Source organism: Pseudopipra pipra, chromosome 11, assembly GCF_036250125.1.
Source record: "Pseudopipra pipra isolate bDixPip1 chromosome 11, bDixPip1.hap1, whole genome shotgun sequence".
Lineage (NCBI taxonomy): Eukaryota > Metazoa > Chordata > Aves > Passeriformes > Pipridae > Pseudopipra > Pseudopipra pipra.
In genome coordinates this window covers 2,679,528-2,707,341 of record NC_087559.1, presented here as the reverse complement: position 1 = coordinate 2,707,341, position 27,814 = coordinate 2,679,528, and the positions used below count along the sequence as shown (strand labels likewise).

The 27,814-nt window shown below is 41.2% G+C and overlaps 1 protein-coding gene across 3 annotated transcripts in view; it reads left to right on the top strand.

The window, feature by feature from the left end:
- LOC135420131 (contactin-6-like) overlaps window positions 1-27,814 on the top strand; it is a 130,540-nt gene that overhangs the window by 10,208 nt on the left and 92,518 nt on the right. For all 3 annotated transcript variants that reach the window (XM_064667150.1, XM_064667149.1, XM_064667148.1), the window contains exon 2: window positions 16,831-16,968. In XM_064667150.1, coding sequence (XP_064523220.1) covers window positions 16,914-16,968 — 55 coding nt within the window. In that variant the 5' untranslated portion in view covers window positions 16,831-16,913. The remainder of the gene's footprint in view (window positions 1-16,830; window positions 16,969-27,814) is intronic.

The following is a 27,814-nucleotide window of genomic DNA, read 5'->3' as shown; positions in this document are numbered from 1 at the left end:
CTCTGTGGGGACTGTAAATATCCAGCCTATTTGTACTATAAAAAGAGGCTAAATTTGCTTCCTAGACCCAACCCTCTCCTCAGCAGCACATGGGATTCCTTTCTTAACTGACTGGTTTTATCCTGTATTTTAACCGAGTGTGGAATGGAGTGTAAGGACAGAGTTATAAAAGGGGTTCAGAGGAAAGCAGGAGTTGAACCCAAACATCTGGGGCCTGATTAGGGCAGGTGCATTATCAGAAACCATCCTGGAGCCATCTCTGAGACCTTTTGTTGGCTGTCCACTGCCAGCCTGAGCAGTGTTATCAGTGTTGGATAAAGTAGCTGAGGGAGTAGCCAAAATTCACACCATCACAGGAAAAACAATCACCTCAAATGGCCCAAAATTTATCTGTGGCAGACTACAAGTGATCTGAGAGCTGACCTGAGCATGGCCACATTGTTCTGCCTGAAATCCTCCTGCATTTATGCAGAATGAGGTTAATTTTCAGTCTCTCATGCTAGGTCAACAACCATGTCCTGAAATAGATTTTTAGCTTTATTTCTGCTTATGTTTTTCCACATGTTTTACTGGTCCATTTTTTGCATGAAGCCTGATAGCTGTATCCACCATTACAAAGGCATTGTTACCTGTCACACCTTTCCCACCAGCTCATTTATCCTGAAGGATGGAGCTATAATTCATCAGGAGCAGACACTGATTATTGAAGTGGATAATTGCACAGGCTGTGGCCTGGTGACCAACCCTGGGCAGGGCTGGTCCAGCAGCCAGGCTCAAACACGACAAATGTGGTGGCAGGGAAGGTGTTTGCTGTTGATGGGTTGTTTCGTGCTGTGTAAAGTAAATCATGAAACACTGAGTGTGAAATGCTGGTGCCTCAGACTCACCTGCCAACAGGGGGGTAAATAATGCTGCTCAAATGCACAGCTACTATTGCCCCAAAATCACCCAATCCTGGGATTGTTTGGGTGGGAAGGGACCCTAAAGCTCCTCCAGTTCCACCCTCTGCCATGGGCAGGGACATCTCCCACTATCCCACGTTGCTCCAAGCTCTGTCCAACCTGGCCTTGCACATTTCTAGTTGGAATAATACTAATTAATACCAGTTTGTGCCTCACCTCCTTGCTCTAAGGATCAGTCATTTTTATTGCACATTTCTGTAAAGAATAACTATGTTTGCAGCCCTTCTACATTATATTTATAAAATCCTTCTACTTTCAAGATATAGATATATAGATATATATATGTATATAAATTCAGTCAGAGACAAACATTACTAGGAATCCAATCAATGGCCTTTCTCTGGATGAAGCCTTTCTTTCAAGCCTACAGGAAGGATGGAGAGGGACTTTTCACAAGGGCATGCAGTGATAGCACAAGGAGAATGGCCTCAAGTTGAAGGAGAGTAAGTTTAGATGGGATATGGGGAAGAAATTGTTCCCTGTGAGGGTGGGGAGGCCCTGGCACAGGTTGCCCAGAGAAGCTGTGGCTGCCCCATCCCTGGAAGTGTCCAAGGCCAGGTTGGACAGGGCTTGGAAAACTTTGTCTAGTGGCAGGTGGAGCTGAGCTCCTCTCTGGGGCTGATCTGCAGGTTTTTCTGTGTCCCAAACAGGGAAGGGGCAACTTGATCTCCAGGCTGTTGCCAGTAATTTGCATTTTCAGAGGTATCTCTGGTGGCTAAACTGTTAAAAACCATTGTAATGGATATTTCTGTTTTCCTTTTATTTCAGTGTTTCGGAGGAACTGTAACGCTTTGGGTAAAATTCAAATCAATGCAAACTTCATAAGACACTAAAATTTTATAGACGGTTATCCAATATGTAATTTGTTACACAATATCTGTGTGGCTTCTGTTTATTGAGACATAAAGACTTGCCTTTCTTTAAGGTGGATTTTATGTGAGGAGGGCAGAAGAGGGAATAACCTTTCATACCTATTGTGCCATAAACTAAATTACCCTTAACCCAAACCATTTATCTTGCAGTGGCAGCCTAATGAGACCAAAGGAAACACAAACAAACTGCCTGAAATTGTCTTGAAGGGACAACTTTTATTTCATTCAGTCTGTTGCCTGTAGCTTCCCAGGTTGGCCACACGGATGTGACAGTGGATAATATCAGAGGCTCTGAACAATAATCCAAGGAAATGATGAGGCTCTAAAGCTTCTGAAAGGGAGTTTTTCACCCCTGAATCACATGGGACAGGGTGTGAGTGTGGAGGTGTTCTGGGGTAGCTGCATATTTGGTGTTTATTTTCTGGTAGGAACTTTGTGCTGGATGGGAGAAAGAGAGGGAAGGGAAGGAAGCTTTAATCCTTCATTTCCCAGCCCAGCTGAGCAGCAGCCTGAGGGTTGCTCAGAGACCATCAGCTGGTGATTTGGATCAAGAGAGTTGGAAAACCTCTCACAAAGAATGATTCCCACCATGCCCAGGAAACACACTGCAGTGTGTTGTGCTCATGACTAAGATTTGCTTTTCTAATACAGCTTCTCTCTCCGCAATATCCCTTGGCCTGCACACAAAATCATTTTTCCCTGTGTAATTTCAAAGCAAAAGAGCAAAACTTTGCAGCAAATGTGATTGTTGGGGGTTTTATGGTTTTTTTGTTGTTTTTTTTTTTAAAGCCAGACACACAAACATAAAAGAAGCTTTTCCTCAGTAGGTCCTGCTTGAAATATGAGTGCACTGACCTATAGATACACAGAGAGTAAAAACCTGTTTGCTGCAACATGTGGCTGCATCATAAGCTCAGTGAAGAGCCAACTTTTTAGAGAGCTGATCTAAATCTTACTGAAATCACAGGGATGTGTTTCTCTTTCTGTTTTAAGCCTGAGTCAGACCTTGTGTGCTGCTTATTAGCTCCATTAATTACTGTGTGATTTGCCTTCCCCATAATGCGGTTGTGGCTGATATATTTGCTGGACAGAAATTGAAATAGGTGTTGATGAACTTGCACACTGATGAGAACTGATTTGTTTGTTAAAGAAATAAAAGCTAAAGGCAGTGGGTCCCTTCAGACCTAGAACTTGCTATTTCTCCTAAAGGATGACAGACTTTTGTAAGAGGAGCACACCAAGAAAGGAATATAATCAATCTGGCTGTTGCTCTTAGCCTAGAACTGGTGAAAAATTTGATTTGTGTGATTATATAGCAGCAACATTGTTTTATATGTCAAGAAAGAGAAGAAATAGCCCATTATTTAGATCACCAGCAGTAAATGGATGTTTCCAAGACTGAAATGCAGGGCCATCTCATTGTTATCACCCCTATTCAATCTCTAGACTCCTGCTGAACCTGTAACATCCCCTGGACTGGGAGGGAGGGTGAGCCAAGGCTCAGAGTGACACAAAGAGTGACATCAGCACAAGTTATTAGTGCCCATGGGCAATTTATGAGCTCAATCAGCCATGGGAATGACAAGAAGCCTGGGAAGAGCTGCAGTATCCCAGGAAACAATCTGCATTATTGAGAACATCACTACAGTGAAGGTGTGCTGGGCCTGCAGAGCTGCAGACACCTCACTCTGAGATCCTCCTCGGTGCCTCACCCTCAAAACAAGAAGCACTTTTAAGCCCATCAGAGACCAAACTCCATTTTGAGGTTTTGCCAATGAAATTCCAGGGAAAAATGTAGAAACTTGTGGATAGAGCAGCTCTGCAGGTATGTGAGACTGGAAATGGTGCTCAGACAATATTCATCCTGCAGTCGTTGGGATGGGTTGGATAGTCCTGGGAAAGCATCAGATTGGGGTTGGCAAAGACACAACCCCCTCCAAAGCTGGGCTGTGACTGGTGTTGGTATCAAAGCTGAGCTGGTCTGAGCCTCCCTTAAATGTGGCATAACCAGGAAAGTCTCCTGAGCCTTCAGAAAAGGATACATAGAAAGATCTCAAATGGAAACTTCATTATTTGAAAGTTTTGGATCCTTGTCCCATGGAAACACTGCCCAAAGGGGGTTTATAACCACGGGGTTTTGGCTGTTCAGGTTCACCAATCAAAATACTGTTTCAAGGGAAATGTTCTTTTTACTTTTAATATGCAGTCCCAACTCAGCCAAACACCTTAATATGAGAGTGATCCTACAACTGCAGTAAAGATAGCAACTGAGAATATGTTAATTAGTTACTGCTGCTGCTATGGAGCAAGCATTCCACAAACTTGCCATTAGACAGATCCTGAATTTACAGGCTAAAAAACCTTTAAATTCAGTGTTTTCCTTGAGCAAGTCCTTATGTTGCTCTGGGTGTCCTCTGGCTGGAAATGTTAGCAGTGGTAAATAGCCAGCCTCTAGTTTTGAAGGCAATTTATCTCAGACACCTTTACAAAATGCAGGGAAAATTTGGGTCGTTGACTTGTTTTGCTTTCATTGATGTGGAAAATGTAACTGTGGTCCCTTATTAACAAATGTACTCAGGGATTTATTGTGACAGAGCATTTTTCCATGTTCCAAATGTAGTTGGTTTGGCTTAAAACAAAGGACAACCTTTCTGAGAGGGGTGGGGAAATCACCTGCTTTAATAGTGACTCTAAGAGGCAAAAGTGGCTTTTGATAAGGGATAAAGAAATGATAAGGGGATAAGGAAATATCCCTTTTACTACGAAAAGACAGATTTTGATATTTTTAAAATCTGTTAAACCAACAGTCATAAGGGTTTACAACAAACAATTGAATGCAGGGATGAAACCAAAGACCATTTCACTTATTCTACCACCACAAAAAAACCACAGCCACGGGTGGACTAAGAATGCAGCAAGTGTTGGACAATACACAGAAATACTTGGAATAGAAAATACACATCAGGGAGGTGGAAAGGGAATGAGTAACAGCTAAACAGGCAGGTGAATTTTTAATTGGCACAACAGCAACAGCAAAAACCTCAGGATTTTCCATTTCTCTTATTAATTGTGGTGCAGAGCAGCTGAGCTGGGTGCTCAGGGCTGGGTTGTGGTGAGGAATGTGCACCCAGTCATATTTTGGGGTATTTAATCAGCAGAATCATTTGTAGAAGTGCTTTGCCAAGTAAAGTGCTCCTCAAAACGGCCTTGAGTGAGACAGGGAGTGTTTAATCCACTCCCGTTTCTTCTCTGTATTATCACACATCATTTGCCTTTGTGTCATTTCCTCTCCGTTGTTCTCTGTGATTCCAACAACCTATTTTGGTGCATAAAGAGAGTCTAAATGAAAGTGCTGAATAGAAGGGTGTGAAAGAGGCTTCTCAGAGCGTCGATGGTACAAAAAAACAGGTTAAAGTCCTATTAGCTTTCAATGTTCAGTCTAATGGGTGAGAAAACAAAGCAGAAATGAAAAGGAAGTTCTGCATCTGGAAAAAAAACTTTGCAATGCCAGTAAAAATCTCATGCTAAATATTTATATCCAGTCCTGGCCTTTCATGGCCCTTCCCATTTTAGAAGTTTAGAATTGATATATTTTAAATGAGTGCATACATAAATAAGTGCATCCTAAATGTTATCTGGCTCCTAAGTGAAATTGTGATTCTTATCATAACATAGATAATTTTAAAGGCTTTTTCTTCCAAATATCTTTGGTCCTGGTTCCTCACTGGTGTAAATCAGCATTTCTCCATAAAGCTCAAAATTTTCCTTCTCACACCACTGGAGAAGCCAACCCTGTTTACCTGCCAAAACCCCAGAACACCTCCAGAATAGTGAGTTCAAGCTCAGATCTCTTTAGTGAACCCAGGAAGAGAAAATATCCATAAATACTGATTATTATTCAAGCTACCATTTTGCTTTTCTAACCTATTGTGAGTCTATATGTACATTGTCTGCTGCATATCCAGCAGATGCAAAGGCATCAATACCTGCATGTGGGACTTGTTTGAAGTTCAAGATAATTATCAAGAAATAAAATCAATATCTAACAAATCATCTTCCAGGAGCAAAGCAGGATTCTAGCAATAATTAATGTAATGAAAAGTGTTAATGTTTATCTCTCTTTTACCCCTTGGTAAAGGTCTGACTTCTGAAGGAGCAAACAGCTCATAAACAAACCCTAGGAAACAGCAGGAACTGCAGAAGAAATTAATTAATAAACACCAAATAAACAATTACAAATCAATTCATTTCAGGCCTAAAATTACATCTTTATTTTCAAGCAACTTGATACAATTGATATGTTATGTGAACTGACTGTGAAGGAACTCAAGTGTCTAGAGAAGTTTTAGGAAAAATAAAACACATTTAATTATAGGAAAAGGAAAAGAGATGGTTTTAAATGTGCCAAATAACTCTCCGTAATAAAAGAAATAAAGTTATGCTTATATTTAAATCACCTTAATATGTGTTTCTCCATATATATTCCTATACACAGCTCACAATCAAGTTTTTTTTTTCAAATGACCCATTTAGATATTAAAAAAAAGAAATCTAAGTTATTCTATGACTTGAAACACCATCATCCTCTAAAAATTAGGACAGTGTTTAACGTTGTTGAAGCTGTTAAAGACAGACAAGGTTATTTATATTTATTAAACCCTGATAAATCATTTGTCTTCAGAGCTTTAACTGGGAATTTTGGACCTTCTGTTCAGCCTGTTCAGACTCTCCTGGGCGGGGAAGGATCTCCCAAATTCCAGATCCTTGCCTTTCCTCCTCCCTGGCTTGGCTGGTGTGCAGATCCAGCCCTCAGGTGGCATCACCCTTTTCTATGTGCTCAGAGGAAACCTCTGCTCAAAAACCTGCAGCAAAGGGGTTTGCTGGGGTGGAACCTTCAGAAACTCCAGCTCTTTTCTCCTTGGCTTTTGTTTAAAGGACTTCTTCCTCTTTTTTTCCTTCTGTATTCCACCAGCATCCAGACATTTAGCTGGAGCAGAGGAGGTAAATCATTTGTATGCCTGTTCCCATCTCCAGATCATCTTGAAACCTGTCTAGACACTAAAGCAATCTGTTTGCTGCACTGATTATTCCACTTGGCTATATCCCCTATCTTAAAATACATGGATTATGCTGAATTAAGTCCAATTTCATCCAGAAAGCAACTGATTATTTTCTTCTTTTCCTCATTATCGAAGAGATTCTAAATGATGGCAATAAACAGCAACAGCATCACCGAGGAGGAAGGGAATGATCATCATTTCACACTGAATCATTTACTTGTTAAACAATAAGCCTGGAAATTAACTTTCCCTCCTGACACCCGGGCGTGCACATATGCAAATCAAATGATTAGAGGCTTCATCTTGGGCAAAACTAATGGTCATGTGTGGTTCAGCTCATCCTAAAGTCACCCTGGCATCCCAGTCCTGCTTTTGTTAGTGTTCATCCTAATCTCACTGCCAGATGGTTTCAAGCCATGTCCACCCAGGTCACCCCACAAGTGGTCCTGTCCCCTTTATTTATTGCTGCACAGCAATGTATGGCTGTTAAAAAATTGAAATATTTCCTGGCAGCTCTCTGGGGAAATCTACAGTTAATGATTTCCTTTCATGGTGCTGTTAATATTTCCTGCCAGGCTGAAGTCCAGTTGTTAATAATTTGGCAGATTTCCAGGTTCTTGTACAAAAATTATCTTCAGTTTCACTTTTTTGCTGTTGTTTGTTTGCAAATATGAACTCTGGTCCATGAATTTCTGAGGCAGGAGTGGCAGGTGGACACCCCAGTCCCTTTCTGAGAGTGTTTCTCCAAGGCTTGAACTCTCTGGGTGAAAGGAGCATTTCTCCAGCTCTTCATAACTGGATTCCACCAACGAGGTGTTGGAGTTGAGATGGTCTTTGAGGTGAGAGAATCACAGAATCATTTAGGTTGGAAAAGACCTCCAAGATCATCACATCCAACCTGTGCCTGATCCCCATCATGGCACGGAGTCCCACCTCCATTCTTTCCTTAAACACCCCCAGGGATGGGGACTCCACCACCTCCCTTGGACAGCTCATTCCAATGTCTAATCACCTTTTCTGCAAAGAAATTCTTCCCTCAGCCCAAACCATTCTAGGATTACATGATCTCAGATGTTTAGTGCAATTATCCACAGATGAGATTCCATGCTGGTAAATAAATAATTTATCAACAAGCCAAAACCAATAAAAAGCCTCTCAGTAAATGCAAAATTCCTGCTGCAGAGTGACCTAATGAGATCTGTGAGGCATTCCAAGGAATCTCCTTGGCCAGTAGTTCAATCACTGGGTGCCAGGTAAAGCATTTTTGGGTGGCAGGTAAAGAATTTTTGGGTGGCAGGTAAAACATCAGTTGGTGTGTCTTGCTGAGAAGGACAGAGGCTCATTGTTAGGTTTTTAAGAAGCACAGCAGTTTGACCCTGACTAGAACTGAAGGTGCCAAGGGAGGTGACCTGAGATAGCCCCAACCCTCCATGCTCTGATTCCCACCAGCTGGAGGAACAGATGTGCAAGAAACTCAGGAGTGAGGGCTTTGTCACTGAGGATATTGTTTTATTTGAAAGTAGAGGACCATAAAGAGATCACAATACCTTTAATATGGGTTTAATAAAAAGATCTGGGATATTAAATGCAGAGCAAGCAGAAGATTAAAGTGAAAACACTGAATAGCAGACTTTAGGGTGGCCCAAATTAAAGCATTCCTGTGATATGAGGCTCATATTGAAACAACTGCTGCATGAGATCTTGAGAGAGATGAAGTCTTCAAGGTACCATTGTAAAGGTTTATCAGCAGTTCCTTTATGAACACCCATATCCTTGAAGAAACCTGCACACTATCTTTTGATGACATTCTAATTTTGATCCTATTTTACTGAAGAAATGGGAATTTTGGCACTAACTTCAGTGGAAATAGAATAATTTTTTTAAATCATTATTACACTGATAATGTTTGGAAGGAGGTGTTCTAGAGTTCTTGAGCTTTTACTCATAGATATGAAGTAGATATTAAACTTTTCATCTGTGAGGAATAATGTCTGCTCTTCACTCCCAATATTTGGGTACCATCAAGACACACAGCTTTGATGTTTGTGAGCACATTAAAAGGAAGGTGATAATTTGTTTACAGATTATATTTTCAGGTTTGGTAAGTTTAACACTTTCAGATCTCTTGAGAAAATGTATTTGATAATGTATTGGATTGATTCACACTTACACTCCAGCCAAACCTTTGAAGCCTTTTTATCAGCCCTTTTCTGCCTCAGGTTTCCTCAGTAATCACTGCTGCTGTGTTGAGTGATCAGCAGAGAATCCTCTTGTTGGGAATCATCTTCATGAGGAAAACTCACAAATTCTAATTCATGTGGAAAATGGTGTGCTCTGCATTTCACAGAAATCTCTGAAGGTTTGGCTGAAGTTTTCATCCCACTGAAATTTAGGGAGGACAAACGTCACAGAGGTGATGGAATGTCCATTCCCACATATTAGGGATTAAATGAGAGCAGCACTATTTTAGCTAAAGAATGTACAGAGCTCTTCTGCTTGGCTCTTGCAGTCCTGTGGTTTATTAACAGAGAGCTGGAAATTCCTATACTAGGAATGACTCAGGAATGCTGTAGCCATAACTCAAGCCTTTATATTAAGCCAATCTATGGGTGAAAGTTGCCATCCCATTGCAGCAATGTCATGTCTTTAAGCATTTTGATTAACAGGTTCTATGTGAGAATTTGGGCTTCAGGCAGTTCTGGTAGAGAATTCTGCTTTATCTTTACAACGTTACAAAAATGTTTAGTAAGTGGGATTGTTCCTAATTTTCCTGGGGGCAGGTGACACTCCCAGAGCTGGTACAGAGGCATGGAAGGGCAGCAAACTAAAAGAGCAAGAGGTCTGTCAGCTCTGTCCTGTGAGAAGGAAAAAGGCTTAAATGACCAAAGCATTGTGTTGGAACCAAGGAAGGATTAGATCCTGCTGCCATCCTGAGGGAGCTCCAGTCCAGAAGGGACTGGAGAATGTGTGGGTCAGTCCAAGCTCCCAGTGACAACTCTCTGGGAAAGGCTGGGGAACACCTGGATGTTGAGTCCACCTGGATTTAGGCTGTGCCTGGATTACACAGCTGAGCCAAGGACTAAATGTATTCTCAAGTTTAGCCACAAATGTCATAAATTCCACTTTTCCTGTTGCACTTGATACAACAGAAACTTAAACTGTACAAAAAGGGAAGTGAAATGGAAAATGGAATACAAGGTTAATTCTTCCAGCACGCCCCAGGATCTGTGTATCTGCAGACACAACGAGATGGCAGCTCAAGAGCACATCAGCTTTTGGGGAGCCACTTTCCATATCTCCTACAGACACTCCAAGGCTTGAATCAGATTTGCCTTCCCTCAGTTGCTGCAAACATGGCACTTAATGCTAAATGCTGCTATCACTGCTGCAAATCTTCCTTAAAGGTTATCCATTTTGCCCCAGGAAGCTTTTTGGCTGACATTTTTCTATCTATCAAACAACATAAGATGAATTATTGCTCTATTTTGTCCCACTCTACTGCTGCCTCGCTTCTGTTTAGTTTAGGAAAAGACTTGCAAGGTAGAAATTCGCTGTAAAAGGCACCTGTGCTTATCCCAGCTACAAATTTATTGTAGAAAACACATTTTCCAAAAATCAGAGGCATAATTTGTGCCAGGCACAGAGAACACAGCACTGAGCCACACGGGGCTGGAACTGAAGCACAGCTGTAGAAGGGTGGGAGACCTTGTGTTCCTTGATATCACATTTCAGGATCTAAAAGATGAGGAACCTAATCACTGTGAGTGGATGCTGCCCCCGGGAATATCAGTAATGAACAGTAATGCTCATGCCATATTTCTAAACTACTTAAACTGGGACAATTTCTCTTTTATTCATACAGAGTAAAACGGGGTGACTAACAAAAAACAGACTCCATTGAATACTTAAGGGACACATGCAGTGAAGTGCCTCACCTAGTTAAGTGACAAATATTTTATATTAGCCTGAATTTGGACATAATAAATTTAGTATGTCTCCGTCCCCTAAGTTACAGGAAACAACACCAGCAATGCTGGTACATGAGCAATGTGAGTAGGTGAAGCAAAATTTTATAAATTATAGAAATATAGAAATATTTATGTATAATATATATAAATTATAAGATGTACATATACATATATATATATATATAGTTAATGTGTCTCCATCCCCTAAGTTTGTGCTTCTCCATTAAACCACTTCACGTGTTCCTGACGTTCTGATGAAAAGGTTCCCTCACTGATTCCTTCCCTGGGCATTGAGTAGCAGTGCCAGTGGGATGCCAAGGCACATGGGCATGTCCTGCAGTGCCTCAATGGCAGAGGAGGGTTTCTCTCTCAGCTTTTTATTTTAAGCTCTCTAATTGTTGCTGTGAAAGTGAAACCGTGTAAAAAAATAAATCAATATTATTTTTAGGAGGTTTGAATCCTGTTGTGTCTTGTACTTGGCTGTCAGGAGAAGGTGGGAGTTCTCGAAGGGATCTTAAACATCATCCAGTTCCATGGGTGGGGACACCTTCCACTAGCCCAGATTTTCCAAGCCCCATCCAACCTGGCCTTGGACACTTCCAGGGATGGGGCAGCCACAGCTTCTCTGGGTAACCTGTGCCAGGGCCATTCAGGGCTGGTGAATCCTTAATTCGGGCAGTTTAAGAAATAAAAGCCTCTGTAGTGTCCCACCACGAATGAGTCTCAATGTCACCAGAAACACAACGAGCTGTTTGTTTGGATTTAGGAAAACGTTTTGAAAACACAAGATTTAAACCCTCCCCGAAGGCTTCGTGTGCTGAATTTGAATTGCAAATGAGCCACACTATTTTCTGTTTCCCTAGGAAAAGTAAGCAATAGCAGTCAGGAGTGAAAACCAAATGAAAATCCAAGTCCTTTTGTGCAGGAGGAAAAAATAGGAGCGATCGGTATCGGAAACCTTTGTTAAATAACACCGGGTACTTTTCTCCCTCGAAATATGGTTCAATAATTCTAAATAAGCACTAAGTACTGCAGCAGCATAAGTAAATCTTGCTGCAGCCTGAAAAACTGGTCTCTTCTGCTTCTGCTCTGGTAGTTGCAAGCGTTTGCTATTCAGTCTGTTATGGATATCTGGAAAATGGTTTGAGTGCAGAAAGTGCCTCAGGGATAAAAAGTTTGAAAAGAAAAATGTAGCTGTATATCATTGGCATTCATGAGAAAATTCACATTAGATGCCTTCAAATCAGGTGCTCAGGAGACAATATAGAGATCAGGGGCAATGGTGTGCCAAGAATTCAAGCCTGGCTGGGACAGACTTGGCTTATTTCCTGGCAGATGAAGAATACAAAAGTATGTAAGGCCAAATTCAAAAGATAATATAGATGTGTGGAAGCTGGTGGGAGGGAAAGCTGAGGCTGCAGAAAAAAAGGCTGTGCATGCACTCCCTGGATTTTAGCCTCTTCTCTTCACATTTTTATTCCTTTCCTTCTACATACATTCAACAGAACTTTTTCTATAGGTGGCTACACCGATATACCAGCCCTGGAGTGAAGCTCCACCAGCAGCATCCCTGTGGGATTCAGCCCCAAATCCCTTTGGTTAAACATTGTTCCTTTCACCAGGTCAGAAAGCTGCTATTTCTGCAAACACAGCTGCATTTTGCCATGGGTAAAAATGTCCATTTCCTTGAATTTGGCCAAGAGCAAAATCTCATCATTCCAGTGCCTGACAAGTTTCACCCCAGCACGATGGCAGATCAGCACCTGAACCGACGCTCTCCTGCTTTCACAAAACCAACACAACTGTGGCAGAAATGTGAAATGGGGCCTATTTTCACAAAAACTCAGGTGACACCACAAGAGCATTTTGTTCTTTGTCGCAGACTCGATCTTGCAAGTGTTTTGTTGCTCAAAAAATAAGCAATTGGAGAGAGTAGAAGTCTTGAAAGCCAAAGCCTCAGCAGCAGGTCGAGCCTCAGCTCAGTGAAGAATGAAGTATTGGCACTTCTGTTAATGCACTAAAGAGATGTCAGATCATTTTAATGAATAAATGAATCCATAACATGTCTCCTTCTAAATTCCAGTGCTGAGGAAACAGCAACACAACTTCAAGCTTCAGCCACACAAGAAAGTCTTTCCCTCTCTGTGCTGAGTGCAACGTCACTAAGTCAATACTCTACTCAAATCCCATGTTTAGGCAGAATTTTTTGATATTCCAACTATCCAGGAAGACATGTTTTGATGAAAGGAATACTTTTGTGTGCTTTCTTTCCAATCATGTGACCCAGAGTGTTTGCAATGAGAGGCAGGTGCTGCACAACCCCTCTGTGCTGGGTTTCATCCACCTTCCTTCCATCAATTCATCCCTTACCCACCCCTGGATGTCCCACACGTCACATCTGGATGACTCAGGAACAGAAATCTTTCCTTCCCCCACAGATAAGAAGGAAAAACAACAGGTATAAAGTATCTGAGGATTGAGTTCTTTCCTATGGACTTGTTTTCTGTAATGGGAAAACAACAAAAAGTGATGTTGACTACCCCTGTAACAAATATATTTGTATAAATTACATCCTGGGGACAAATAGACATGCAATCAGTATTTTTAGGGGAAAATGTAATGTTTCTCCCATGATCATATTTAACATATTTTGTTTTCCATCCATCTCTCTGCTCAAACTGTGGCATAACAATTAAAATAAGTGATAGCAGCACGTCCAGAAAACAAAGGGTATGATGGCAGAATCTTGTTACATTTCTTGATTTAATGCCTGGCTGGGATTTCTGGTCTGAACCAGATTTTTCTTATGCTATAAATATTTCAGTTTTTTCATTTATTCTTGATTTAGTTTGACAGTAAATAATCCCATGGAAGCTGCTGTTGGAAAGACATTGTAAAAATTATTAAGTGCCTGCTTGCCAGTTAGGTCCTTGTGTTTGTCAGAGGGAAAGGAGTAAAACAGTTGGGTTACTGAAAGGAAATATGTGTGTGTGTATATATATATATATTTACAGTAATGCCCCATAATTTGCAGTCCTAGAAGCAGGAGAATTACAGTTCTGAGGATTGATCAATACCTTGCATGAATACAAAGAATTTGAGTTATATATTCTAAATATTGGCAGAAGCTTCTTGGTTTCAAAAGACTCATCTATAACTCAGCAGGAGGAGAATAGAAAACAGGGAGGTTTTCAGAAGGATCTGTCCCTGTGAGAGAGTACAAATGTCCTGGAAAATACTGAATATGGTCAGTTAATTGGCTTTTATTGGTTATTTTTTGTTGTTGAGAATATTCCCCTCAGGAAGTACATGAGTAAGCCTGGAGGGTGTAAATCATTTCCTTTGAGCCATAATTTTCTTTGGCAAGTCTTAAAAAGGATTTCAGGTGACCTGCTCGAAATAATTCATACAACAAATGTGGCTTAAGCAGAAACAGGGTTAGTTTTAGAGATCTTGAGGGAAAGGAGTTGGGTGGCACCAACTTGGGCAGCACAGGGAAATGGCAAGAAAAATAACCACAGAAAAACACCAAGCACAGGAGGTGAATTGAAATAGGAAGGCCAAGGAAACACGTGGGAATGTGCAAAATTCTCTGCAACAACCACAGCAATAGAGGATAAATTGCAGACAAATTCTGGTTGTTATCTGCTAACAGCAAACAAAGGGTTTGTCAGTAAATGGGCAATTTGAGCCTCCTCACCCCGCGGTGCTGCAGGACACACAGCTCCTGGTGGGTTGGGGAATCTTTTCACTCCTGCCGACCTATAGGTAGAAAAAAAAAAGTGAAATTGTGACACAGGGAAAGTCAGAAAAGTAATTAATATAAGATAAATTAACGTGGCATCTAAGATAATTAGAATTCTTACATTTTGCTCTGAAGGGACACGTTCTGTTTAGGAAGGACAAGGGGAAAAAAGGTAAAGTGGTTTTTGTTGTCTTAAACATCAGAGATGTGCACAGCAGCTTCAGGACAAATATTGACAAGCAAGAGAAAGGCTGTGAAATAAATATGATGGGATTCAATAAGGAAAAGCACAAGGTTTTACACTTAAGTAGAAATAATCAATGCCCACCTTCAGTATCGACAGGTGGTTTAAAGAAGGGGTTAGAGTGGAACCTGAACTGAATGCAAGTATTAAAGAAAGACACCAAAAAAAGTATTAAAAAGACAGTAAATATTTATTGAGGGTATTTTAAGCGCAGTTCCTGCTGCTTGGGCAGGGTTGATGTCTGAAGGTACCATCCAGCTCTGTGTTCTCTCTTTCTACTTTGCAAGAATCATAATTTAGCACTTTTTAAATATTTTTCTTTTCAAACACTTACAAATGATGCAAATGTGCTTCAGAAGAGCCCAGATGTGTGGGAAGTAGGACATCACAAAAGGCTGAAAGAAACTGTTTTTTCAATCCCTTTTTCAAAACTTAGAATCTTGTCAAGCTCCTCCCCCTGAAATGGCCACTTACAGTGGTGCCCCAGGTTTAAAAGTGTTTCCTCTGAGACCTCCTGAAATTTTTAAGTGAAGTTTACAAAACATATGAACAGAATTAGATCCCTTATAGAAGTGGGATGACTTTCAAAAGAGTTGAATTCCTTAATTTTCTAAAAAATGTCTCCCTCACTCGTATCAGCAATAAGTTTCAGGATAATCCTATATGATATCTTTTCACACTGGTATGAAAAATGAGACAAGTGAGAAGAGAATATGGACCTGTAAAAGTGGATCATAAATGTAATTTCTCAGTGGAAAATTTTCAGCACTTAAAAGGTTTGGAATGATTTCACAATTTTGTAAACTCATTTGATGAAGTGATTTCTGGTTGCAGCTGCTTTATGAACTGATTCCCAACAGTAAATTAGTCGTTTGCCCTTTGGGAGTACAGGCCAAACAGATCCTTTTTCCTGGCTTAATTCATCATATGTTGACTGAAATGTCAAAGGAAAATTAAATGAAATTGTTACGTAAATCCTTATGGGGGAATGTTTCATTGCTGAATAGGAAAGCTTAGCCCAGAAAAGGTGTGGTTTTTCCATGGTGCACAAATGACTTGTGTTGCCTTCTGCTCCCAGGTGAGATCACATTTGGCATCAGTGTTTGCTCAGGTCACAATAAATTCACCAAAGGACCATTGCTGGGATCAGAGGGCAGATCACTATGGAATTATGGAATCACAGGATTGGAAGGGATCTTAAAGCCCATTCATTCCACCCCCAGCCATGGGCAGGGACACCTTCCACTAGCCCAGGTTGCTCCAAGCCCCATCCAACCTGCCCTTGGACACTTCCAGGGATGGGGCAGCCACAGCTTCTTTGGGATCCTGTGCCAGGGCCTCCCCACCCTCCCAGGGGAGGATTCCTTCCTAATATCCCATCTAAATCTACCATCCTTCAGCTTAAGGCCATTCCCCTTGTCCTGTCCATCCAGGTCCTCATCCAAAGTCCCTCTCCAGCTCTCCTGGAGCCCCTCGAGGCACTGGAAGGGGCTCTAAGGTCTCCCTGGAGCCTTCTCCTCTCACCCAGAACTCTCCCAGACTGTCTCCAGAGCAGAGGTGCTCCAGCCCTGAGATAGGACAAGAAACATCACAAAGTGTGATGAACATTTAGGAGCTGAGAAAAGCCCATTTTTTGCAAACACCTTTTTTTTCTACTCCAGCAATGTCTGGCAGAGGAACCACATTAAAATTTTGTTTTCCTGCTTGGAGAAACTCCATCCTGCATAAGGAATCTCTGTCCCACATGGAAGGGGTGGATGAAACTCCAACATTTCCTGATTTTCACTCATCTCATCACCAGCTTTGTGTCATTCTGGAATTATTTTTATGCTCAGATGATCCTATCTAGACTACTTATTGCATTTTTAGGGTCTGAGTCTTCAAACGGTACAGTAGAACATGATTTTACACAGGGGAAATTGGGGTATTTGTTTGGAATCTGTACTTTAATTACCCAATATCTCTTCCTGTTTTTGCAGAATATCAAGGTAGTCAAAGGAAGACACACTTTACTTTCTTCCACTGATTGGATGGGAGGAATTTTTGACCTTGGAAAGTGGAGATGGTGTTGCTATGGAAACTAATAAGTCTGCTGCCATTCATGAGCTGCAGCACAGGTAAAATGTTCCACTATTAGTGTTTGTGATTGATAAATCTATATCAGTGTCATAATTCTTCAAGAAAGGAGAAGCAATTACCAAAACTAACAGGACTTATTTGTATGAACAGGTGACTAAGGAGCTTTTATTAGGACATGCTTTAATTTTAAGCAACTCGTGGTTCTGCCTTTGAACCAGGAAAACACGTTTCAAGATCATAAGAAAGGTGAAATCTGGGTAAAAGCTTTAAAAAATAGTCTAAAATACAACTGTTACTTGGGTAACAACCTCCATGAGAGACCTTTCTTGGCCACAGCATCACCAACCCCCAGGCCAGCAAATGGAGCTGGATGGAAAACCAGCCCAGTTTGGGAGCGTTGGATAAGGACAATCAGAATATAAACACCCAAAAATGAAAGAAAATCTTGCTGAATGCCCAAAGTAAATGTAAAGGTTCTTTCTTTGCCTCCTGTTGGTGTGATGACAGACCCTCATCAACCCACCCTGCCCCTGATCCAAGTGCTGGGCATCCTGGCAGTGCTCAGGTTGGATTCAGAGGACAAAGGGTGGCTGCAGGAAGCAGGATTGTGCTCCTGCCTTCTCCTCCTTGAATATCCCTTGTGCTTAATTAAAATATCAACAGTTGGTAACATATTGTGAGGTAAAATGTTCTTTTCTGCCTGCCTGGGCATTGCTCACACTGAGGGTTTGGTATTCTGAGTTCATTCCTTTTTTTGAACCTTTCTTCTAATTAAAGCATATAACTTGACAATTAAAGCACATAACTTGACAATCCTGCTTCATAAAACCATCTAAATGGGATTAACTCATGTGACTCATTACAGAGCCATCTGAAAACAGGCACAGAATGGGAACTGAACTCTTTGAGGTTATAATGAATTTGGGGATGAACTGACCCCTCACACTTGGCTGTGATAGAAACCATGACAACTGACTTTTGTCTACAATTAATGTATTGAACCCTAAATAGCCAGGATATTACTCATGTACTTACGAGGAAATTGTATTAAAGTGACCTCAAATGATACTTAAATTAATTATGTAGTACATGAGTCAGCAGCTGTTTGAAATGAAGAAGCAGAGCAGAGTGCAGGCTTCAGTAGTATATTAAAACACAATTTAAATTAAACTCGATGCCATTTTGTCTCAATGTGGAATGTAAATCTCAGGATAAAAAACGTAAATCTCAGGATCAGACTTTCTGTTAAATCAATACTAGATGCCCATTTCAGTAACAAACAACCAACATGGTAAGGACTTCATATTAAATTGTTGTAATATATAAAATTTTTCAAGAAAGCAGTGGCTCGTTGAAGCCCAGATTTGCTGAACTAAACACAACAAACACCTGTTTAGTGCCCTAATATTCCCTTTATTTCCCAATTTACCAATCTTTTAGGGTGCAAGAATTCCTCTATAATTTCTTGATTGCTTTAGTTTGTGAAATCCATGGTGATCCTGGAATATGAGCCACTGGAGGAGCAGCACAACCCAGTGATAGACAAGATATTTTTATACCCATGTTTTGTAGCTCTGAATATAGACTGTTCCTTCAGCTTTTTTTTTCCCACAAAGCTTTAATTTTTCAAACTTTTTGTCATCTTCCTCATTCTTGCTAAAGGATCATCTTTTAACCAGCCCAGTGTCCTGGGCCAGCTGAGCTAAAAGATCCTGGGAACTCACTTTTACAGCCACATGTTCAGGTTTTTTGAAGGCTTAAAAATAGATAAAAAATTAAATATTCCATATTCCCAGGCACCAGGGGCAGATCACAACGGCCCTTTTGTCCTGATCTTGCTGCCAATTAAAGGAAGAGCAAACTCTCCCAGTGACTTCAGTGAGATAAGTTAATTTATACCTGGGTATAAATTAACTCCATTGATTTCAATGGAGCTCTGCTGGTTTTCACTACATGACATCCTGAAATATGTTTGATGGTAACAGTCAAAGTGCAGTTATGGGCAAAACTTCTTTGATTTATTACATGGATGGTTCACATCAATTTAGGAGTAACAGAACTGAGTGGGAAAATTAGGAACTAGTCTCGATGCTGAGCAGAGCAGCTCTGTGGGCTGGGCTTTGAAAGGTAATTCAGGTTGTTAAATGGCATTGGTCATTCATTTCTTCCTTGTTCCTGCCTCAATTCTACCAGACATGTAGAATGAAAATGGTTTTGACCTATAAATTAATTTTAAATCTAAGGATTAAACGTCCTGTACAGGTAGAGCTGGGTATTATTACCCCCCAAAATGGTAATTCAATCACTCAGAAATCAAACTACCCTCTATATTCCCTTTACATGGAAAAAATAACATTCCCTCCAACCCTTATTTTCCAGCAGAGCTTTTTTATGTGACTCAACAAGGGTCTTTGGGGTTTTCTTGCAAGTGCCTTAGGGGACAAAATAAAATAGAGTAAAACATTCACAGTGACACAGTGAGGGAACAGATTAGACTTTTTTTATTTCCATAACCCATTGCTATTTAAATGAGATAATCTGATCTAAGCACAACACCAGAGGCAAGAAGGCTGATGAAGATAAACTCAGAGATCATTACTTTAAATCCTGTGTTCTTGCTTTGGGTATATATGAAAACCAGCTCCTGATGCTGTTGCTGAAATTTAAACATTGTTTGATAGGAATATGTTAAGAAAGAGCACTCACTTTCTGGATTAAATATCTAGGCAGGATTTTGAGAAGCTGGGATGAACAGACCTGTCCAAAGTGCTGAATAAAATCAAATAATTGTCTCTTCACACCAAAATTGTCTTGAGTTTTCCTCCTATGGCTGCTCCTGGCTCCTGCTGTTGTGCAAGGTGGGTTGCCAACAATATCATACTGAGGGGAAGATTTTATTTTAAGTTTTAATATTTTATTGCTGTCTTAAGCATCCCTCAGATGCCCCTCAGACTGTTATTTGGGTGTGGGTTCCAGGGTTGGTTCTCCACCAGGCTGCACTAACATCACCTCATCTCTGCCTCTCTGGTCCCTCCATTCTCTCCTCTGTCAATGAGGGTTTATGGATTCTGTTCAATGCTGGAACGCAGGGAATAATATGATCATAAATACATTGCAAAAGCCATTTTTTCACCCTTTTCTATCACCCAGCTTAGGAATGCAGGAGAACTAAAGGTTTTGCAGAGCTTAGATAAGGAGAGACACAGGCACTGCTTGATTTTTCCAGGTACTGGGGTAACAAACAGGTCTGTTGGCAGCTCCCTACTCATCAGGATGTGTAAAATCCCAATTTACATCACCTTCACTGTGAATATCTGAGCTTCCCTTCTTCCTTCTTCCAAATCTCCAAGGCTTTTTACTGCTCAGGAAGAGGAGGAGTCACCTGATTATTTCTGCAGTTCGTCTTCCTCCTGGACAGCTTATCCAAATTTTCTGTGCCCCTCCCATTCCTACAGGGAAATGACACCTCTTTGACCTGGTTCCTGGTGGCTTCAAATAAATACCTGCACAGAGAGGTGGCCTTTGCAACTGTCCTTTGCACTGCTGAGGGTCCTGACCCCATCAAGGAAGCAAATGAGTTTTCTAGGGTTAAAGATAAGGAAAAAGGAAAATGCTGGTAAATGCCACCAGGTCCTTAAAATTAGCTACAGACAACATAAATATGCAAAGCCCAGCCAGCCAGTCTGACCTGCATTCTGGAAATGAGGCAGTGTTTTTTCACAGTCCTTTGGGCTTATTGCCTTAAAATCAATTGAAGGTGCAGCTGCAACCTCTGGGGTTGTATTTTGGCCCATCATTTCAAAACTGCTAAATTGGAGAGAGGAATTTCCTGATGTGAAGTGTCCTAATCCCCCTTTGGGTCACAGAGTGATGAATATTGAATACATCCCATCCCACTCTCTGCCTGCAGTCTCTTTGCAGATTTATTGTTGGCATAACAGCACCTTTAGGAAGGGAACAGCAGACCATATATTTTAAGACAAGTGACATCTTTGCTATTTCTAACAGCAAATTGTGGAGATGAACTAGTCCAGCCTGGAAATGTTCAGGGTTCTCTGAACAACCAGAGGCTTTCAGAGATCTGCTGATTAGTCAGAGAATGATAATAATCAGGTCTCCCTTAGACAACACGGGAGTTCTCACGATTTGGGGGAACAATGACCCTGAAAGTTGTATTTCTGTAAATGACTTGCAAGCATCTGGCAGGAGGGGGGTGACACTGCAGTGACCTTCTCAGAAGAGTGAGGAGTGACACTTAAAGACAAGGCTTTGTTTGCATTCTGGGGGGTGCCACGAGGTTCAGCTCATTTCCCAACATCAGTGACCAACAACCATCCTCTGGGACAACAAAGCCAGGAGGACAGAACCAGGACTTAATACTTATGGAATTCCCAGGAAAAATATTATTATCAAAAAAGACAAGAGAATGTGTGCAAGGTGAAGGAAAAGACATCATAGACAAGAAGGAAAATTAATGTATTTGTCCCATCTGTCACCCAGCTTTGCAGGCATCACATTTGGAAAATATCATCCCAAACATTGCCTTAAACTAGAGAGCGAGTGAGTGGCAGAGAGTGAGCTGCTTGTCCCTGTTCAGTTCTGGAAGGTTTTACACAGAGCTGGTCCCTCTGGATTTCATTTCAAGGACAAGAATGAGCAATTTCTGTACTTGCATTTGCTCTCTTTTATCAGAAGGAAAAACTGTTTCTAACTCGAGGGCAAAACCCAGAGTTTTTTTCTCACATACAAGGCAGTATGTGAGAAAAGTGAATCTCTGACCTCAGGGCAAGGTGACATAAAGGAGGAATCTTCTGGTGGCAGAGGGCTGTGCTTGGGAAGCCTGGCAGCAGTTCTGGCTCTACCACTTGCTGCCCACTTGACCAGGAGGATGTTGCAGAGCCCTGTGGAGTTTTCAGATAATTCTTTCACTGCTCAGTTCAAAGAGAGATAGATTATTGTCCAGAGAAGCTGTGGCTGCCCCATCCCTGGAAGTGTCCAAGGCCAGCTTGGAGAAACCTGGGCTAGTGGAAAGTGTCCCTGCCTGTGGCAGGAGGTGGAACAAGATGAGTTTTAGGGTCCCTTCCAACCCAAACCATCCTGGGATTCTGTGATGTTCACACCAGTTTGTGGCTGCAGCTGCCCTGGTAATGAAGCACATGCAAAAAATGGTAATAACCCCAATAAAGAAGTGCCAACCTGCATCAGGAGCAACGAGCTGGAGCGACCCCGAGAAGGGCTCAGCAGTGGCACTGCTGTGCCTGCACAGATCCCAAGGGAAGTTTGATCACTTCCTTTGAAAAGCCAGGAATTAGGGCTTTGAATGAAAACCTCAACCCTTATATTTAATGGATTTAAGTGGGTTTGAAGCTTTTCACTAAACAGACACAAACCCACCTCAAAGCTCTTGTTCTGAGTGGACATCAGAGCAACTCTGCTGTGTTTCCCAAGGAAACCACCTGCTGGACACAGGGAATCATGTTTAATATTCTCTACCATGGGCTGGACTCACGTTTGAGAAGAATCTTCCTCATTATCCTTCATCTCTAAGAAAAACATCTTTTCTGAACTCCCCTGAGTGCCCAGCCATGTGGTGGAAAGGAGGGTAGAGCTCAGGTGCTGCTTGGAGGGTGCACTTTCAAATTGGAGCTTGCATTGATTTAGCTGTCAGGAAGCTGTTATTTACAGGTCCTGAAGTTCAGTGGAGCATGCTGGAATTCATGGAAATCATTACCAGAGCTTTATGTTTTCTATATGGCTCTAGTGTATAAGTCTCTTCTATAGTCTGAAAGGCCTAACCTGTTTTTACACTGGTTTGAGTAATTATTGCTTTCTAATCTCTTCAATTAGTTACTTTACATTAATTTTTTTCCTATTATTTACATTTTACACGATTTTCTTCTGTTTCGTATCAAGCCATTTCATCTCCCTGCACAAAAAGCTCATTAACTTTGTAAAATAACATCCTGGTACCTTAGAAGTGGTTATTTTTTTATTTTATTTTTTTTTTTGTTTGCAACAGCTTCAAAGATAATTCAATTTTACTTTATTATCACTGCCAAGAAGTTGAAATTAGCAGGTGATTAAGCACTTCAAATATTTTGAGCATTTTCTATTGTCAGCAATGGAAAATTTAAATATAAAAAAATTAAGCTTAAGAAGGCACAATAATATATCACTGAAAGAGTTTAGTGAAGCACAACATTTCAAAGTAAAATTGCTAGTTTAAAGTAATGACTTGAAATAGAAAGAAAGTGGGTTTGGATTGGATATTGGGGAGAAAATCTTCCCTATGTGGGTGGTGAGGCCCTGGCACAGATTATTACATGTTTGCCCCATCCCTGGAAGTGTCCAAGACCAGGCTGGACAGGGCTTGGAGCAACTTGGGCTAGTGGGAAGTGTCCCTGCCCATGGCAGGGGGTGGGATGAGATGGTCTTTAAGGTCCCAACCCAAACCATTCTGTGATTCCATGAAAATATAATTGACTATAATTTTTCCAGTTCATATTAAATATTTGGGGAAGAGCCTGTTTTGGAAGCTCCAGATCAGTCACAAACAAGCACAAACCGAGCTGAAACTCTGCATGTGCTGCAGCCTCCCCCATCCCACGGGGCTTTCCCTGGCCCTGGTGCCATTCATGGATTGGGAGAAGCCAAAACAAGCCTGTTGGATGTCTCACTTCACCCTTTCAGCTGATTTTTAAGGCATTTGTTTGAGAGATCATTATTAGAGCAGAGCATTTTGTTTGGGAATGTTAAATTAATGCCACAGGGCTGGATTTTGAGACACCCCTCATTCAGAGCTGCTCCACTTTGATCCAACATGTTGTGGCCATCAAAGGCTTACAACATGGAATCCCTTGGAGTTTCCTAAGCAAATCCATTATATTTTATCTTCATAACTGATGCCTCAATTAAAGAATTGACACACAAAACCTTAGAATTTATTATGGAGAGAATGATGGACATGGAATCCTAGAACAGTTTGGGTTGGAAGACACCTTGAAAATCATCTCATTCCATGTCCTGCATGAGATGGAGAGAAGCCCAGCTGCAGCCTTTAATTTTCCACCAGCAGAAAAGGGATGTCAGCAAGAGCCAGAAGGATTTTTTTTTTTTTTTTTTTTGCAGAAAACGCACCTTGGAAATGCAAAAATAAAAAGAATAAAATGAAATCTGCTTTCCTTAGAAATGGAAATCCAGCCCAAATTTCCATGCTGTTGAACATTTCCATGCTGTGGAACATTCCCACCCAGCAGCTCTGCACACACCAACATGGGTGAAGGTCTTGCCCACCAGCTTTTAAGAGCTGCAACAATATCTGCCACTTCCACATAATCACAGGCTGATCATCCCTCCCATTGTTTGCAGAAGCTGGAAAATAAAACGTCTCTAGTTATTGATTTGCTACTTCTTTTTCATTTAGAGCCCATTGATCGCTGTTTATGTGTGTGTGTTTCTTGTTGAGCAGGAATTAACACTGAAAACTTCTTGGAATTCGCTGCATTCGCACCCACTTGACATTCCCGAGGCACCACAATCACTTTAACTCGGGGGTTCCAAATTCTGATTCCTTTTCTCCTCCAATCTCTTGGCAGCAGAATATTCCTAAACAAAATACTTTTTATATATATATATTATTATTATTATAGTTGGCACTTGCCTTGGACAGAAAGTGTGATTGTCACAGAGTGATTTCGAACCACCCAGTATGATTTAGGCTGTGGTTCTGGTGCCTACATTACAAAAATAAACCTCTTAAGGATGGGAGGCGTTTTTTCATCACTGGCTGGAAGAGGAACTCTTGTGATTGCCACCAAAATTGCTGCTGGTGTGTGCATGGGAAGCCAGCTCTGAGACACGTCCTGATGTGTGATTTGGGAAAAATATGGATGGATTAGTCTAGTGGGGCCACGAGGAGGGGCTGGGTATATGGGAATATCTGAGATAGCCCTGAACCATCCTTTGACTCAGCTATTCCATCTGTAAAGCAGTTCTCTCATTGCTCTTACATTCACATCCTAGACTTTTCCTACTCTTGGCTCTGTCAGCTCCAAGCACCATCAAAATCATATTTTCCAGGAGACAGGATCATAGTCCTGAACCAGCAAAAAATAGTGCAAGTGGATTCTTTTTATTTACCTTGTGTTTGTTTTTCACTCTCCAGAACACCCCTTTTCTATATTATTTCATGTGGGGTTAAACCCTTAAAAAAAATAATTAAAAATTAAAAGCAATGTTTACTTTTCATGGAATGACACAGTTCCAGGAAGTGGAGAGAAAACCCCACAGGTACCACGTCAGGATTTATGTCACTAATTGCTGGATCTGATGGCACAGTTATCATAATTAGCATCCAAACAGAGATAAGGCTCTCTGAGGCTTCTGCAGGAGTTAAGAGGGGAACAAGAGGGCAACTTTTAAAGGTGAAGGTGGAGTTCATGCAAAGAGGGGCCTGCAGTCCCTATTTTCCTGTGTCTCTCTCCTTCTCTGTCTGTGCAAAGTCCACTCAGAGGTGACAATCCCTGTCCTCACAGGTCAGCCTAAGGAGGACACTGCCTAAACTCAGCTTTGCTGCAGAGAGGCAAAAATTATAGACTTTAATTATAATCTCTGTGCCTTTATTTTGATATATTTGATTTTTAGACCCTTTTAGAATTTCAGCAATAGGATTTTTTTTTTCTTTTGTGTGGCATAATGCCAGGGTATTTAATACAAGCTTTATTGTTCTATTCTAATTATGATCTCATTATTAAAGGGGCACTGTGTTTTCCTCTGACAGATATTGCATCTCCCTGTTAGTGGATCTTGGTTATTCCACGCTTATCATTATTAATAATTTGTAGCAATTGGATCAGTATTAGAATATTACTTTGCTAAATCACTTTTGCTGCTAATTAAGGCACTATCTGTGACATTGTTTAGCTCCAAACATCATGTTCCTGCTTTTCAGCCCGCTCTAATTACCTGTAACTCATTCATTTCTACCTATAACTCAGGTCTTTTAATCCAGACTCCCGAGCTTTGCCGTGGTGGGAGCTGCTGTTGGCGGGAATGAGAAGTTCTTGTGGACAAAGATATTTGTAATGACAAATTCACCTTTCACTGCAGCTCCTTAGAAACAGAATAATTGTACTTGATGGTTCCAAACTGGGCACAGCAGAAGGAGGAGGGTTTTGAGGGAAAAGTGAAAGATTACTGAAGTTATCCAAGTATTCGAGGCATCAGTGAGGAAAGTCAGCGTGGCTTTAAATTGCTGTGTCTCCACAAAGCTCTGTGAGATCAGATCTGTCACACTCTTCCCCGGGATAATATTTTTTCCGAAGAAGCAACATCACTTCATTATTTGCCTGGGAATATTATTCACTTTGGCTGCCAAACAAACAGAAGACACAAAAAGGTCATGCTTGAGTCGGGAGTGAAAACTCACATTAATGGCCAGGGGGCTTCCTGGTGCATGTCCAAAAAGAGCAGGATTCTGTTTCAGTGGCAGGACATCTGACATATCCTGGACATTGCAGATGGAGGAAAATCAAAACCACTATTTCTGTGCAATTCTTTATGTAGCCACTGTAGTGGAGTGTTAAAAGGTGTAAAAAGGTGGTGGATGTTTGTGTGAAATTGTTGTGCTGGAGCTCTTCTGATAAAATCTTTCTTTTATCATGAAATCATAGAATGATGGAATGTTTTGAGTTGGAAAGGACCTTAAAGCTCATCTCATTCTGCCCTGCCATGGGCAGGGACACCTTCCACTAGCCCAGGTTGCTCCAAGCCCCATCCAACCTGGCCTTGGACACTCCCAGGGATCCAGGGGCAGCCACAGCTTCTCTGGGCAACCTGTGCCAGGGCCTCCCCACCCCCAGCTCCAGCAGCAGCTGCATCCTCCAGAACTGGGTTCTGGGGCAGGCAGGGATTCAGGCACTCCAGCATCCCTGCAGAGCCAAGGGGAGGTTATTTATAAGCTCTGATCTCCTCTAGGGGTGCAGTGTTTGCCAAAAGATTTCCTTACAGCAGATGCAAAGCTCGTTATCCTTTGGGAGAATTGTCTGGGGAAGCAGAAGGGTGTTATCAAATCAGAGGACATTGTCCTGTGGAATTGGCCTGTCTTTTGTGGGATTGCTGTGTGCCCTTGGCCAGCCAGGGGTTTGTGTTGCTCCTCCCAACCCTCAGACCAGTCTCCATCTCACAGTCTGTGCCCTGAGCTCACCCTGGAAAAGGACTTTGTGGTTTAGACTAAAATCTACCCAAACTCTGACTCACGTGCTCAGAGGGCCCTCCCTCCAATCCCAAAGTGATTTCTGGGATGCAATTCCTTCATCCTCCAATATTGTCTCACTTCATGCACTTATGCCAAATAGTTCTTGATGATTTATTATTTTTTCTACAGCTTAGAAAAAAATGTGTATCAATACAGGCAATGACAACAAAACTGCAGGGGTTAATCTCTAGTAACTCCTTGTTGAGTATTAATCAGATTCATATTTCAGTCATATTAGTCTAAAACTACAGAAATCACTGATGTTATAATGCAACTTAAATCAGAATATAACATGATACCTCCAACTACTGTTTCTATTTAAATTTATTCTGATTTACACTGAATATACTAGAAATAAAAGAGGTTTTTTTCTGCATCTTTCCAATAAACGTTTGTGGGTTTGCAGAACACAAATAGTTTGCTCTAGGCCAGAGAAAATGTAACCATTTCTGCAATAGATATTGAATTCATATTTGCCTGACAAGTGACCTTATCAGCTATAACTTGTCATCTCTTAATTAGTCTACATTTATTTTATTCACTCAATTAACCCCCAGCCTCTCCAGGAGATAAGCTGATGATACACCAAAGTGTGTGAGTGGTGCTGCAATTAAATTGGTGCTGCACAT